This window comes from Gossypium raimondii, chromosome 1 (genome assembly GCF_025698545.1).
Source record: "Gossypium raimondii isolate GPD5lz chromosome 1, ASM2569854v1, whole genome shotgun sequence".
NCBI lineage: Eukaryota > Viridiplantae > Streptophyta > Magnoliopsida > Malvales > Malvaceae > Gossypium > Gossypium raimondii.
Genome location: NC_068565.1, coordinates 23,110,889 through 23,126,403, shown reverse-complemented (window position 1 = coordinate 23,126,403; position 15,515 = coordinate 23,110,889). Strand labels below are relative to the sequence as shown.

Sequence of the window (15,515 nt, the reverse complement as noted above, 5' to 3'; positions counted from 1 at the left end):
ATTATGGATTTGGAACTTGATTTTAGTTTGTTTTAATGATTGGTGAATGATATGGATGTTGCTCAACATGTTCATTTAATATGCTTATGCTAAAAGAGTTTAGTAAAATGATTGAAATGTGAGTTAATGGAAAAAACAACATGGTCGTGTTTTGGCAGGTTTGAATTGATCATTATGTTTGTTTGGTACATATAGGTTTTTATAGAAAAACGTGATGTGTTGATTTGGCGAGTTGAGTAATTGACTTTGGAAACTAGTATTGCATGTAAACATGAATTGATTACTTGGTATGTCAAATTATGTTAAGATATGTTATGGTATGTTTGAACATGTTTAGAATGTGTATTGAAAGCAATATGACTTGTATGAACTTATTTTAGACCTTAAAAGCACGAGACGATGAGTGAGGAAACATCCAAACCTTGAGTTGCAAAAATTGCAAGACTGTTTGCTATAGAATTGTAGGTGTCATCACAAAGATGTTCAAAAATGGTTGGTACATGGAATGAGCATTGGGACGCCCCAGTCGCGTAATCGGGACAAGTAGGGCGCTCCAGACCACGGTGCAACAGCGTGGTTCGTGTTGTCCCGACGTGGTTCAACTTGGTTTTGCCAGTTTTGTAATTTAGTCCCTAGATTTAAGTAGTGCAATTAGAGGTCCAAATGGTTATAAAACACACTTAAAATGCACATACTTGAAACTTAAGTGCTTAATTACATGACTCGTTAGATAATTATGAAATACGGTTAATTTAATATTTTGTCATTCTTTCAATTTAGTCCCTAAATCACTTGATTTAAAATTAGATTTACTAATCAGATTAAAATGATTCTTTCTCTAATGCTCTTAAAAAGATTTTAGAACTGAAAAGCACATTTTTAATTGTTGTTACATGTATGTTCGCATGTTTTGGGTGTGAAATGTCGATTGTGCCTCTATGTTTTAATTCCAGTAAAATATGTTAGAAAAGCATGCAACTAGGTTTTAAATATTTGCCTATGATTATGTATGAGCTATTATGCATGCATGAGACTTCCGTTGATGGTTGAACAAGTAAATGAATAGTTAATTGCATGCAAAAATGTAGTGTTGCATTCTAGGTCACTTTGGTGACTAATGTGTCATGTTGGACCATCCCGAACGGGTTTGGGGCGCTACATTGTGCATAGGAGCAAAGATGAAGAAAGGAGGAAAAACAACACGAGAAATGCCACGAAAAATCATCAGAATCGACTTCTAATTTCTTTCCCTATAATATTTTATTTTGTTCAAAGTTGATAAACATGATTGCCATTTACTCTTTTGCTTTCAATTTAATGATAATGTCTTAATTTTATTGATGCTAGATTGATTGCAATCTCTTAGCTTATGTTATTAATACTATGTTGATGTTGCTTGGTTGTTTATTCATTCAAATAAAATAATGAACATGCTTACTCATGCATAATTAATGAAGGGAAGCATATGAATTAGTTATTTAATCCAAACAAGATGGTAATTAGTAAACGCATAATATTTGAATGGTCCATATTTGGTCTTTTAATGATTAAATTAGTAATGATATTTAGCAATATTCTTACCTTGCATAACCCCTATATGATGTTAAAAAAGTATGACTTTATAGAAGTATGCTAAATAAACTTAAAGGTTAAAAAGTATGACTTCATAACTTTAAATTATAGGTTAGTAAATAGCCAAATTGCCATGGTACTATCGTAACATCATTGACATTGCTTTTAATAATTTTAAGTCAAGGAAAGAAATTAATCTAGCTCCTACATGTCATAGTAAATTAATTTTGTGATTTGCTACTTATTATTCGCATTACACTTTCATTGGTTTTAGCACACTTAGTAATTTAATTTAGGTTAATATTTAACTCAATTCATAGTCTTATTTCTATCACCAACTTATCATTTGATAAATTTTACAATATTTGCCTTTCATATACAGTCATTGTGGAGACAATACTCTATACTTACTACTTTGACAAATGTGTACACTTGCACATCATTCGATAATTTCGCAACAATGAGCTAGTTGAGGGACCGATTGGATATATGCAATTGATGCTCAAATGATTTATAATTAAGTTTCAGCTTTTTTCCTATTAATTATAAACTTATTTAGTCATGAATTTATTCCACTATAGTATCGTGATTGAGCTCTCCCCAACGACATACCATTATGAAATCAACTCGACTAGTGCTCGTCCAATGACCTTGTCATAAGTGTGTTACCACCATAGGATATTCTTAATCTCTTTGGGTTAATATCCGTTCTCCCAATATGATCCCATTTTATCTCATGGTAACCATTACATCTTACTTAATAAAAACTCGATTACTATCAAATAGTGATCAAGTCATCCATCACAAAGACGAACGACCTGTGGTCATGTTTACTTTTCATCAATCATGTAATTCCAATGGAGGATATCATTTACCAATATCTCAGGCTATGAATTCCACTGTTGTGAATGATACTACATACTGCAAAGTCGTACACCCAATGCACCAGCTTTCGGTTCCTTATCTATTCGAACTCAGACTTTTACTTACATCAAAGTGTACGAGACACACATACATAGTCTGTCATCCACTCAGGATTTAGCCTTCAAGATTCTGTTCATTCATTCTTATTTTTGTCTAATTGCATTGGTTTGCTGCCGGAATTGCTTATATTCTAACTTATGTGTTTTTGTCTTTCAAGTTGATTTAAGCACCAAGTTTCCTTCGATTTAGTCTAGAGCCTTAAGTCAAACTCGCAACTTGGAAAGCTTACAATTCTATTAAATTGTTCTCTCATCAGTTCCCATACTTTAATTTTGAAACATTGAATCCTCATACTTTGTTTTTTGTTGAAAAATCTTGGTTCTTTCGCCAATTTTGTAGTTAGAACTTTTTTAACCTTTATCATTTACAGTTTCTTTCAATTTGATCATTACTCTTTAAAAGTACATAAGCAACCACAAAAAATGTTTTAAAAATTAAAAGCTTTTCTTTGTATTTTTAAAATTATATAAAAATTGGTGGAAAATTAAAACTCTCAAATTAAAAAATAAAAATAATTTTTAAAAATATGGAAAATATATTTTTTCTAAAATTAAAAAATGTGTTGTTTACTCCATGAATGGTAATAAGGTCTCTCCAAACTTTAAGCTATTTGTTTTGCTCATATTAAATCAATTTTGAATAAGTTTTTTATTATTTTAAATCAAATTAATCATATATCAAAAATATTTTTATGTAAATTTAATTACAAAGCATATAAAATATTAGTATAAAATAATTTTTGAATAATGATACAAACTTTGAATCTATTTGGATTAAATTTAATTATTTGAATTATGATATAACATGTATACAATGGCCTTCGTCAATTGTGATAACATTGTACTAAACGATTTCTTGATGAAAAATAATGTACTACTATCTAGAAGATAACTTAATATCATAAATAGATATCGCTGTCAATGAAACCCATTGATTGTTCCATATAAATTTTCTCTTCCAGATTTTCATATTTGGCCATAATTAAATGCATGAAGGTAAACCTCAACGCAAGAGAAAAAACCTTTTATTGTCAATTCTTTTTGTTGAGTATACCTTTTAACTACAAGACATGTCTTGTACTTTCAATAGTCTATTAAATAAAATTATAACGATAAAATGTTTAAAATAAATTATGTGCTACAAGATCTCCCAAAATCAATAACAAAAATTATCATTGACATCCTGTTTCTTTCATTTATATGTTGGAAATTTATATTTATATATATAAAATTATATAAAGAAAAAACTTGCTTCTCAAGGGTTTTTTTTAAATATAAAACTTGAAAACCTCGAAGGCTTCTTAAAAACATTGCCTAAAACTAGAAAGCAATATTTTAAAACTACATAGTTGTTTCAAGGAAGTTAAAAAACGAGCATTTTGCCATTATTAAAGAAACTTATTTCATTCTCGATTTAAAAAAATAAAAATTTTAGGATCTAATAAATATGAAATCAAAATTTGTGATCATGTACACATTTCTATAATTATCTATAGTTTCCAACAGATTTTAACGTTTTAACAAAATGACATCTAATAGACTAGAAATTAAAATTTAAGAGCTTTGATACCAATACAAATTACAGCATAAAAAACTAAACAATAATAAATACAGGATTGTTTGATACCCATCTCCACCTAACAATTCTATTATTAATGGATGAATCACAAAATGCCGTTTTCGTTAAGATTCATAGCCAAACATATATATATTTTTATCAATGACCAAATTTCATTTTCTTTTCGAAGCCGAGTGCCATTAAATAAAAGATGTAAAGCTTCCTTTCAATTTACAGCGGCAGAATGCCTGTTTTCTTTATCGGTTACTTCTCTCAAGGAAGAAAGCCACTCTCCTTTTCTTTAATACAAACTGCCTCATGGCAGTTTTTTATTTGAAAAACTTTGTAACTTCCTTTTGGAAGTTATTCCATATCAACGTCCTTATGGACGTTTTATTTTTTCTTACAAATTAATTTATCTACAAATATTTAAATCCGCTAAATTCAATAAATCTAAAAAATAGATATTCAAATCTAAATCTATTATCCACCTTTACTCTAAATCCGCTGCAAATGATAATTAAAATATTATCTAAAACCTCAATATCCGAATCCAAGTCCATACTACCATAACTTGCTTTGTCTGCTTCCATCATCGCTAATTGAAAGCAAAGGACCCATGGCAGAGTGGTAGCATCCTAACTCCGCTTGTGGAGTCTTTTACTTCATTAGTAGTACGCATCATAATGATCCTATATTTATAATATAAACAGAAATATATAGCAGTTATAAAGATGTGAATATTATCCTCCATATACATATGTAAATATGGCAGCTATAAAGATGTGCATATAAAAAAAGAAACGAAATGCTAATAACGTAAGAAAATTACAAAGTGAACTATTTGTTCGAATATTAAGACATAAATGATCAGTTCTTCACAAGTGTAAATGAAGAAAAGTATGATATTTCTTCTGCCCTCGCTAGGAATCTAATCCCAACTGTTCAGTTTTTTATGTTCTACATTTCATATGATTGGGATAGTTGGCATTGTATTATTTAGAAAGTGATCAAAACTTCAACAGCAAATCACATATACCTATAATAATGACTGGCAATTACACAGTTTTCGTCCTCCTTATTACCTCTTAAGCAGTTACTGAAGAGCTCATCTCATTGAGAACGTTGTAGTACGTAAAGAAATCCGAGGTGCTTCGGAAGCCAGGAATGAAATCTGAAAAGAATCTCAAAACCGCGGCCAGATGTTGCGAGTCATTGGAGGTAAATGCTGCTTCAAGAAATAATGACGGCCGGATAGTAGTGACCTGAACAATTAAAAATATTTCTGTCACAAATCTTTCAAACTTTATCAAACCAAGCTTAGAGTTAGACATGATCAAGAAGCATTTGGAGAAATGCCCTATGGTACTCAAACACAGGCATGAGTGTTGGATGTGGGTGGGAATGTGTTCGATACAGGTATGCTCAGATCTTTCTATGATTTTCACGTATTTGGAGGATCCTTAGAGAGTCATCCCTGTACCCAGATCCGGATGTGTGTCAGACGTGCATTTTGAGAAAAATGACGAACAGGACCAACAAGGAAATGCCATCAAATACCTATATCTTGCCGGCAACTTTAAACAAGTAAAGAATTAGGTAACAACCTAATGTTCAGAAATATGCATAGTTACAGAAAGGGTAATCTGAGATGCAAATTTACCAACATGTTAGTGAAATGTGACAAGGTTGCTTCTCCATTACAGGAAAGCCTAACAGATCTCAAGAAAACTTTACTAACCATGTGTCAATGAAGAAATATTATGCATACGGTTCTAATTAAAAATATTTCTGTCACAAATCTTTCAAACTTTATCAAACCAAGCTTAGAGTTAGACATGATCAAGAAGCATTTGGAGAAATGCCCTATGGTACTCAAACACAGGCATGAGTGTTGGATGTGGGTGGGAATGTGTTCGATACAGGTATGCTCAGATCTTTCTATGATTTTCACGTATTTGGAGGATCCTTAGAGAGTCATCCCTGTACCCAGATCCGGATGTGTGTCAGACGTGCATTTTGAGAAAAATGACGAACAGGACCAACAAGGAAATGCCATCAAATACCTATATCTTGCTGGCAACTTTAAACAAGTAAAGAATTAGGTAACAACCTAATGTTCAGAAATATGCATAGTTACAGAAAGGGTAATCTGAGATGCAAATTTACCAACATGTTAGTGAAATGTGACAAGGTTGCTTCTCCATTACAGGAAAGCCTAACAGATCTCAAGAAAACTTTACTAACCATGTGTCAATGAAGAAATATTATGCATACAGTTCTAATTCGTAAAACTGGCATTTTACATATACATACAGGTCAATGAAGAAATATTATTTGATGCAGTTATCAAATAAAGGATTACCTTATGCTTCCGTGCATAACGTAAAGCTTCAAGATAATATCCATCTTGCACTAATAACAACACATAATCATGATTCAAAGAAAGCTGTCTCAGCATATCCGAACCCAGCTTCCTAATTTGCAAACTTTGACGACCTGATTCTAGCAGCTGTAGAGCAACTTCTTTTGAGGGCTCAATAACCTGTAACACGAGAATTTAAACTCTTAAAAAATGCCAATCCAGTCAATAACTTTTCATTCTAATTCACGGCACACTTATTGTGAAGGTAAAGAGATTTGTTAAACCTTGTTTATGATGAACAAACTAAGTTCTGCATATTGCTCACTACGGGCCAATAATTGAATAGTTAACACATATAGGCTTGGATGCACTTTGACCCTTTCTAAGTTGGCACTGCAGAAAGGAAATGAATAAGATTTCATGGAGCAAAGTACAAAGTACTTCCTCAGTAACCAAGAAATGATTTATTGGATAACCTACGTTTCTATTTACCATATAAATGGCTAAGCAAACATGATTAAACAACCGTTTATCCACAACAGGAAGCTTTGTTTATATATCCAGATATGATTAGAGTAGTTCTTTAGAAGATTCAATCACATTCTAAGAATCCTTTAGAATTGCCATGCACAAGAGTTGTAAACCACTTCTAATCATTACCATACCATCGAAAAAACTCAAGAATGATGGCAACCAGATAAGAAGGCTCCACAGTCATCTCTTCCTCAATAGGAGCAAAGACAGATCTGTACATCTCATCGGGTGAAATTGCAGGTGAAGTGAGCTGAGACTCCTGCTGCTCAGAAACACTAGCATTTAATGGATTATCAGTGGTAGAACTGTCAGCACTTGCATCCACTTTGCCACCAACAAACTGAGTATCATTTGAGCTGATTTTCGATGGTTCAAAGATACAATTATCCTCCGTCTCTGAAGACGAATAAGTTGAAGGTCTACTAAAAGATACACTGTTGACTCCGGTAGAAGGTTCATGTTGGACAGATTTTCCATCGGTTCTGCTGGTGAATACATCTGTGGCTTGCCCTGGGCCACTCACATTTGGCACACTCGAGGGGGTCCTCTCAGTCTTTATTCCCTTGAAATAACTGCCAGTTTTAAGAGAGAGCGAATACGAGGTGACTAATACATCCATTGCCTTGGCAACCATGGTGATAGGTCTGCGTTCTAGAATCATTGTTTGCATAATTGCCAAACATAGTTGTTTAGCCTGAAATAGCAGGAACAATATATGCTAACACTGGTTAATGATTATATCACCCTTTATTGTGGAAAGAGAAAGAAGATAGCTGAGAATGGACCTTGTTGGCTTCCAACTTTCGTCTTTGCAAGAATTCCAATACCGATGGAACTTCAGAGGAACTAGCAGAAATTGCCTGCAAAGAGAGAAAGGGGGCAGTAATTACGAGAATTAACTATAAAAAAATAACAAAGTATGACCAACAGGACTTACCTCCAAGTCTAAGTGGACCTTCCATAAAAGCTTATTAGCTACATCACATATAAGGTCAGGAACCAAAAAGGTCCAGTCAGCTCCATAAATAATTGCTTCATTATCATTTGAATCAGAGGCCTCTGAACTTTCACTTTCCTTGGTGCTAGGTCGAGAATTAGAAATATCGGACCTTTGAAAACCCCTCAATAGTACAGGAAGTGGGGCAGATATGGGAGCTCGAGAATCTGCAAATATGTCATAGAGTATAACAACTTTTGCATCTACTTGGTGCACAAGTAGTACATTATCAACCACACTCACAGCAACCTTGCTCGAGTAAATTGGTAATGAACCCTGCAAATGGAATGAATATGGTTACAATTCCAACTCAAAACCAATTGAATAGAGCCTGTACCTGAAACTAACTAGAGGCAGTTTTGAGTAACCCTTACCTGTTGGATAATAGCATCACGGTAAAACCGATATGAATGCAGTACCATTGCAACTCTATCAACTTGCAAGCAGTAAATTCTCCCATAACTTTCATAGTATAAAAGCAGATATTAATATATAAATCATTTATCAATCAATTTAGTATACAAGCAAAAACAGGTAAAAGAAACATACACAGTGACAATATAGACATCTTCAGAAGCAAGGACAGGCTTACTATTAGCTTCAGGTTTAGCCATTACCATCTCAAACTTTGGTAATCGAATAATCCCAGCAGATGAAAGCTGAAGATAAGAGATAGAAACATGTCAAATCAATGGAACTGGGAACAAAAAGGATCATAATCTATCTGTACTGTTCATTAAAGGTATCAGAAGGGAGTTGTGCACTTTGATGCTACATATTCTTGTGCACTTAAGTAGTTGAATAATTTCAGTTTTCCATTTTCTCACATTTACCACCAAGACTAATTTCAAAGTTTATTTGTGCATAGGGTGCATAGCCTAGCCAATGTAGAGACTAAATCTAGGAGGATTCTAGAAATTGAGCTAGTGAAGCTCATAACCATACCTGAAATCCATGGAACGTCTTACACTGCATTCCTGAAGCAAGGAGAATCAATCTGCTCTCATGTGTGTAGACATACCAACTAACAGCCAATTTCTTTGTCTCAACCAAGATAAGTGACTTCGAGGCAGAATCATAAGCAAACAAGTCCAACCCACTGCAATTAAATTCCATTTCAGTAAATAGAGTACATTAAATCTTTGGTGCAAGTAGAAACATGAAAAGGAAAAATAGAAATAAGTATAACAACATAACTCAAAAAGGTAAAAGAAGGATGATTATTTTCAATAACATGGATAATGACGATTGCAGGTTTTGAAGGTTGACTTGATTATGTAAGATGCACAATCCATTTAAGTTGCTAAATGAAATTTACAAGTATAAAATGCAAGAGAATTGATTTTGGAATAGGAAATCACTGCTTAATCAGGATCCATGCTAGAGAAGCATCTCCTCAAAAATAGCTTTCATACTTTGTTCTCCTTCACACAGGCAGATAAAATTTCTAACAACAAATACTTCCCAAAATTGATAATCATTTTCCTTTCTGTTTTCTTATTCATTACTTCTGTCTTTGGTCATGCAGAAAAGACAGCAGAGTTTCATAGAATAATCGCAAAAGAAAATGCACAGAACCATGACTAATACAGAAGTTCTAAAACTTCTTTACCTAGTTGCATGGCCTGAAAGAGTATCATTGCTATAAATAATTAGGGTAGGATAGAAGGATGTCGAAGAGGTGATTTTAACATCCTTTTTATGCATGCTAAGTGTAACTCCAAATTTCACACTGAAGCATAGTTTGAGTAATTAGGGTTGGGTTTGATTTGGACAGAGATTCTAAACTTTAAGCTGTCATGCTCCTCTTTTAGAGAAGTAAAAAAAGAAAGTAATTACCAAATAGTTGGCAAGTAACAAAAACTTCTAGTAACCAGTATAACCATGGAAACTTTGTACATTAGATATCCAAGTTAGAGTGAAGTGAGAATTCAGCTTCAGAGTAACATTGCTATTATACAAAAGTTTAATCCTTTCCAGGAAAATCATATCTCAGTAGAAGCTAAATTCGTACGTAAAACATCAGTTTGAGATATACACAATGACAAAATCATTATCCACTGTACAGGTAAGACAGACAGGAAACTTCTCCCTACCTGGTCTTCACAATTACAATATCACATGATGGACAATCTGTCCAGAAGAACCCCAGTATACTCTCTGACTCGGATTTGCACCTGTGAGTGAAAGTTTCCCCTGTTTCTCTATGCCAAAATTGTATAGAAATATTGGACCGTTGGACTGCTATAATCTTTTCATCTAGAGAAAACCGGACGGAACAGATAGGCCCTTCAGTTATCGAATCAGTGATAGGGGCAAGAGGAGAAAATGGAGCAGTTTTCCACGAAAAGATCTGTGCAGAAAAGAATGTAAAATATGGAACTGCAATATCTAAAAAGCTTCTACAATGTTATTTAAGTTCAGAACTATTAAACCTGGTCAGATGTAGGAGAGATGAGTAATTTATTTCCATCATCATAATAGAAACCTCTTGATCCAGGAATGTTGCAACGGAGAGGGGGATATTGTATGAAAACATGTGATAGAGCACCAGATCCCAGACCACCAACACTAGCTTGCGAACTTGAAGCTTTCCAGGCCATCTTTCTAAGGTTATCTTGTACTTTTAGCCTGAAAATTCAAATTGCTGGTGAATAATAACACTAATAAAGCACAAAAGATAGTATCAGTACAAAAGAAAGAATGTATCAGAGCTTAAAGACTAGCATCAAAGAATAAACAGAAAGGTTTATTGGGTTTACCTTATCATACAAACTGCAAACCCAAAGCTCCAAATATTACACCTTTCCCCGGAGCTATAAATCAAAAGAAAGTAGAAAACTAATTCTTAGCACAGTTTTTCAAGAAGGAAAAAGATAAGATCTTTGCAACCCAATTATCAAATACGGTGTATTTCTTTTTTAATATAAAAATATGTTCCTAAGCAATCCTAGAATATGGATACCGTATTCTGCATGCAAGTCTTTAGTGCAAGAAATTCTTTCAAACACATATCACGTTCAACTTCAGGAACTTTTGCTGCAACACAGGCCCCGTATTCATTCGCCTGAAAAGACAACATTGTAGTCGAAACAATGAGCTAACCACAAGCAGAATTAAACAGCAGGTTCAAGGTAATATCTTTCTGCAATCATATTTTTGTTCATTTTCAACCTCAAATTACTCATTCATGAACTTAAAGCGTACTGCAAACAAAAAAAGAAAATCCCGAAACTAGATGTAATGATACTAAATCAGTAGAACAAATTGAGACTTCATGGACAAACCTGTGCCGTACAATTCACTAAAATGCGCCTAAGTGGAGAGATTGTTTTCTTTTCTTTCATATCCACAGCTCTGATAAAGAACAAAAAAGTACATATATCATAATTTTAAAAACTTCAAAGATTGATAGGGTGGGAATCGTTCATGAATTGATGAATTTAGGGTTTTCAATTAAATTGATAAGAAAGACTGAAAATAAAAATAAAATCCAAGAACTGATTTAACTTTAAAAAACAAACTAATTAGCAGAATCTAAGACCGAAAAAAAAGAAAGAATTACCTGGGAAATTCAACATTTTTATCACGCGGGATTCAGGGAACAAAATTCTATGGTATCAAATCTAAAAGAATTGGGTTTTGATCGTTGTTGAATCGAGTTTACTTGTCAAACTACACCTAACGGTCTTTATCTGAAAATTAGGGGACATAAAACGCCGTCGTACGAAAGCCACCGCCCAAGTTTTGTTTTTAATTTCTTTTTGGGATTAGTTGAGATGTAATTTACCTCTAAACTTTATCCCATCCTACAACATTGTATTTTTTTTAAAGGGTAAACTATGTAATCAACCCACTATCAAAATTTTTTATTTTAGGCACCTAAAATAAAAATTTTATAATTTAAGTAATCATATTATATAATTTGGTTATTTTAGTCACTTTCCTTAAAATCACAATCAACAACTTGGTATAACAATTTAAAAATTGATATAATAACAAATTTAACCCTTAACTTTTACATATTATATCAATTTAATCATGATTTTAAAAATTAACCCTCAAATTTTACAATTGATCTCAATTTGATTCTAATTCTAAAAATTTAAAGAAATATGTAAAATATATAAAAATAAAAATATATTATTGACAAGAAATCATAATATATAAATTATAAAATTTAAAATATATAAAATAAATAAATATTTTTAAAAATTATAATAATAAATTAAAATATTATATTAATATTAAAGAAACTGAAAATTCCCCACCCTACACTCATCCTTTCCCTTTTCCCTGGACCCATCCCTCTCCTTCTTTCCCGCACCATATTTATGAATTAATATTAGAAACAGATTCTGATACAGATGATGAAGAATATATATTTATGTTCATTCTTAGGAATTTCTTCTAACCGATTATTAGAACTACTTCCTATATTGAACATAAATATATATATTCTTCATCATCTCGTATAAGAATCTGCTTCGATATTAATTCATATAATATTTCATCATGATTTATTTCCTTTTCGAACATATTTCTAAATCTTATTCTTCAAGTGTTTTAATCATTTTCTTGCACTTTTTTCCTTTATTAGGACAATTTGGTGCTATAGGGCATGCTTCATCACATATAAAACATTTACATAGTTTTTAGGATTTTTATAAGTTTTCTTCTAACTAATTTTTCTTCTTACGAATTTTTATCTTATTTTGTGGTTTCCATCGAAATAGCTTATATCTCCTATTTTTCTTTTTATGTTTTCTATAAGTAATAGGATGTCTTGATTTACATCCCAATTCTCATTCATTTTCTAGAATTTTTGTACAATGTTTATTACTTAATTTATGCTTAACTTGTTTAGAAGCTTTACTTTGTAAACAATAACTAGTTATTCTTTCTTTCATAAAATTAATTCTATTTCCTATAGAGTCTATAGTTTCGAATCCACACTAGATATTTTACTCTTTTTCTAAATAAGAGTCATACTTTTTATACATATCTCATCCCATGGTGGTGGTAATTTATGGAAATATTTTTTTCCAAAATTCTATATTTTTATTTTTTAGTTTTTGATATTCATGAAGAAATTTCTTAGAAAAATCTTCTAAATATCTAATATCATATAATTTAATTTTGACAAAGCATAACTAGATAGACTATCTTGATCTTTTTATCAATATAGCCACAAAATTATGTTTTTAGAATATAAGTTAATCCTTTTAATACATCTTTGGGAGTTTGAATTTGATTGATTAACTGCCATTTTTGTTCTTTTCCTTTTTCAGATTCTTCCCATCTTCTTAAGAATTGTAGAACGTCTCCTTGAAATGTTCCAACAAAATAATTTAAAAATTTTTCTTTTGACAAAGTATTGTTGTTAACAACTATAGTCATAGATTGTGCCCAATCATCTACGGTTTTTTCATAGTCTGCTATAGGAATATTTGTAAGATCTAAATACATTCATCCTTGAGCAACATTTATTTTATTTAGATCGTCTATCCTATATCGAATAGGTTGGGTAGACAACTCTCCTAAATTTTCAAATTTTATTTCATTAGTAGCAATATTTTCAATTTGATTACCAAAATTCTAGTTGTATTTTCAACTTGTTCATATTTTTATTAAAGGATCTTAAATAATTATCTTTTAGAATATCCAAATCTAACTTTCTTTTTCCATTAGGATCTTGATATGTTTGATCAATTTCCATTGGTTCGGTATATCTATTTTTCATCTTCATCTATTGAAGTATTTTCTTCATCGATCTATAACTAGTAATATTTATATCTTCTAAGTTTAAAGAATTATTAGAATTATTAGAACTACTACTACTACTACTACTACTACTACTACTACTACTGCTACTACTACTACTACTACTACTACTACTACTACTACTACTACTACTACTACTACTACTATCCGTAGAATCATAGTTTAACATATAATGATAATTAAATAATGCAAATAGATCTTTTTGTTTTCATAAAGTTGTTCTATAAGTTTTCGATATTCTATTCTTTCATTTTTATCGATGTCTTAGTAAATTTATTCTTCCAATGTTCTAATTTATTATTAACTTGGATAATATATCTTAAAATTCATTGTTCAAATCTAATTCAATTACTTCGTAAATTATTTATTATTTATTCTATTTTATTTACTTTATTATATAACTTATGAAAATATATAGAAGTAATATCTATTAAACTATTAAAACCTTTACTAATTGATGAAATATTATTTTCGTTTTAGAGTCAATATGCATAGCATGATTGCAAATTTTATCCTTGTATAGACATTGAGTTTCTTCCATGAAGTTTATCTTAGGCACCTAAAATAGTCTCATTATCTTTTATATTCTCTTACTTTAAAACCCAATAATCTCAACTTGGACATAAACAGGCAACAATAAGAAAAAATAACAGATATATAATCAAGTTTAAGAAATAATGATTGAAACCAACTTAAGAACAAGTTTAGAGATGAGGATTACTTAACTTGAACTCAAATCATTGATTTGGATGTTTGACTCAAAATGCTTGAAGAAATTCAGATGACTTTTTTCCCAAATTTGAAAATTATTTCAAGAGATTTTAGAGAGAATTTTGGGAGAGAAAAGATTTAGATCTATTTTTTGGAATTTGGTTTATGAAAAAAAAAACGAGAGAAAAAGCTCTCAATTTGAGTGAAAAGTGAGGTAGTTGCAGAGTTTTTAAAACTGAAAACCCCTACCTGATTTTCAAAATTTGGGGAATTTGCCATTAGGCCACTCCCCCTTTTCCCTTGTTTTACAATTTACTCCTTTCTCATATGATTCATTTGCTATAAAACCTCTTACACATTTCCCTTTTTTTTTCAAATTAGTCACATTTAATCAATATTTTAAATCACCCAATTAAGCCCCCATTTTAAATTATTTTTAAAATCCAATTTAACCCAAAATATTTATTTTTACCCAAAAATTATTTAAAACCATTAACTTAATTTTTCTAAAAATATTTTTATTTTCTGAAATATTATTTATCGATTTTTAGATGAAATTAAGCTAACTAATTAATAATATAAATCGCTAATTAACCAATTAATTCCCAATTTTCACTCGGAACCCGGTAAACTTACTCGAAACTACTAGACCCGTTTTCGAGGCCTTACAGATAACGTAAATAGGAAGTGTGTAGCCAGAACTGAAATTGGCAAGATTCTTTACCATTGCCATTCATCTTCGAGTGAGGGACACTTTGGTGGTTCCTGCACTGCAACGAAGATCTTACAAGATGGATTCTTTTGGCATACAGTGTTCAAGGACGCATATGCATATGTAAAGAATTGTGACAGATGTCAGAGAACTGAAAACATATCAAGGAGGAACGAAATGCCCTTGACAAATATTTTAGAGGTAGATTTATTTGATGTATGGGGCATCGATTTTCTAGGTCCGTTTCCTTCTTCTTATGGTAACAGGTATATCTTAGTAGCTATTGACTACGTATCCAA

At 31.6% G+C, this 15,515-nt stretch overlaps 1 protein-coding gene across 3 annotated transcripts; it reads right to left on the bottom strand.

Annotated features, from left to right (window-relative positions):
* Positions 1-4,408: 4,408 nt before the first annotated feature.
* LOC105785436 (uncharacterized) lies at positions 4,409-11,731 on the bottom strand. Of its 3 annotated transcripts, XM_012611520.2 has the most exons (16): positions 11,575-11,731; positions 11,297-11,366; positions 10,975-11,076; positions 10,772-10,825; positions 10,445-10,640; positions 10,106-10,362; positions 8,955-9,108; positions 8,559-8,668; positions 8,384-8,471; positions 7,950-8,285; positions 7,798-7,872; positions 7,144-7,706; positions 6,763-6,871; positions 6,479-6,658; positions 5,199-5,378; positions 4,409-4,805 (listed from the first exon to the last, which is right to left on the bottom strand). In XM_012611520.2, exons 4-15 carry the CDS (start codon positions 10,777-10,779, stop codon positions 5,202-5,204), a joined length of 2,253 nt encoding a protein of 750 aa, XP_012466974.1. In that variant the 5' UTR covers positions 10,780-10,825; positions 10,975-11,076; positions 11,297-11,366; positions 11,575-11,731; the 3' UTR covers positions 4,409-4,805; positions 5,199-5,201. The 3 variants fall into 3 exon arrangements, with proteins under 3 accessions (XP_012466974.1, XP_012466973.1, XP_012466976.1); XM_012611519.2 differs by lacking the exon at positions 4,409-4,805 and having other exon boundaries at positions 4,906-5,378; XM_012611522.2 differs by lacking the exons at positions 4,409-4,805; positions 11,297-11,366 and having other exon boundaries at positions 4,906-5,378; positions 11,575-11,666.
* Between the last annotated feature and the right edge of the window lie 3,784 nt (positions 11,732-15,515).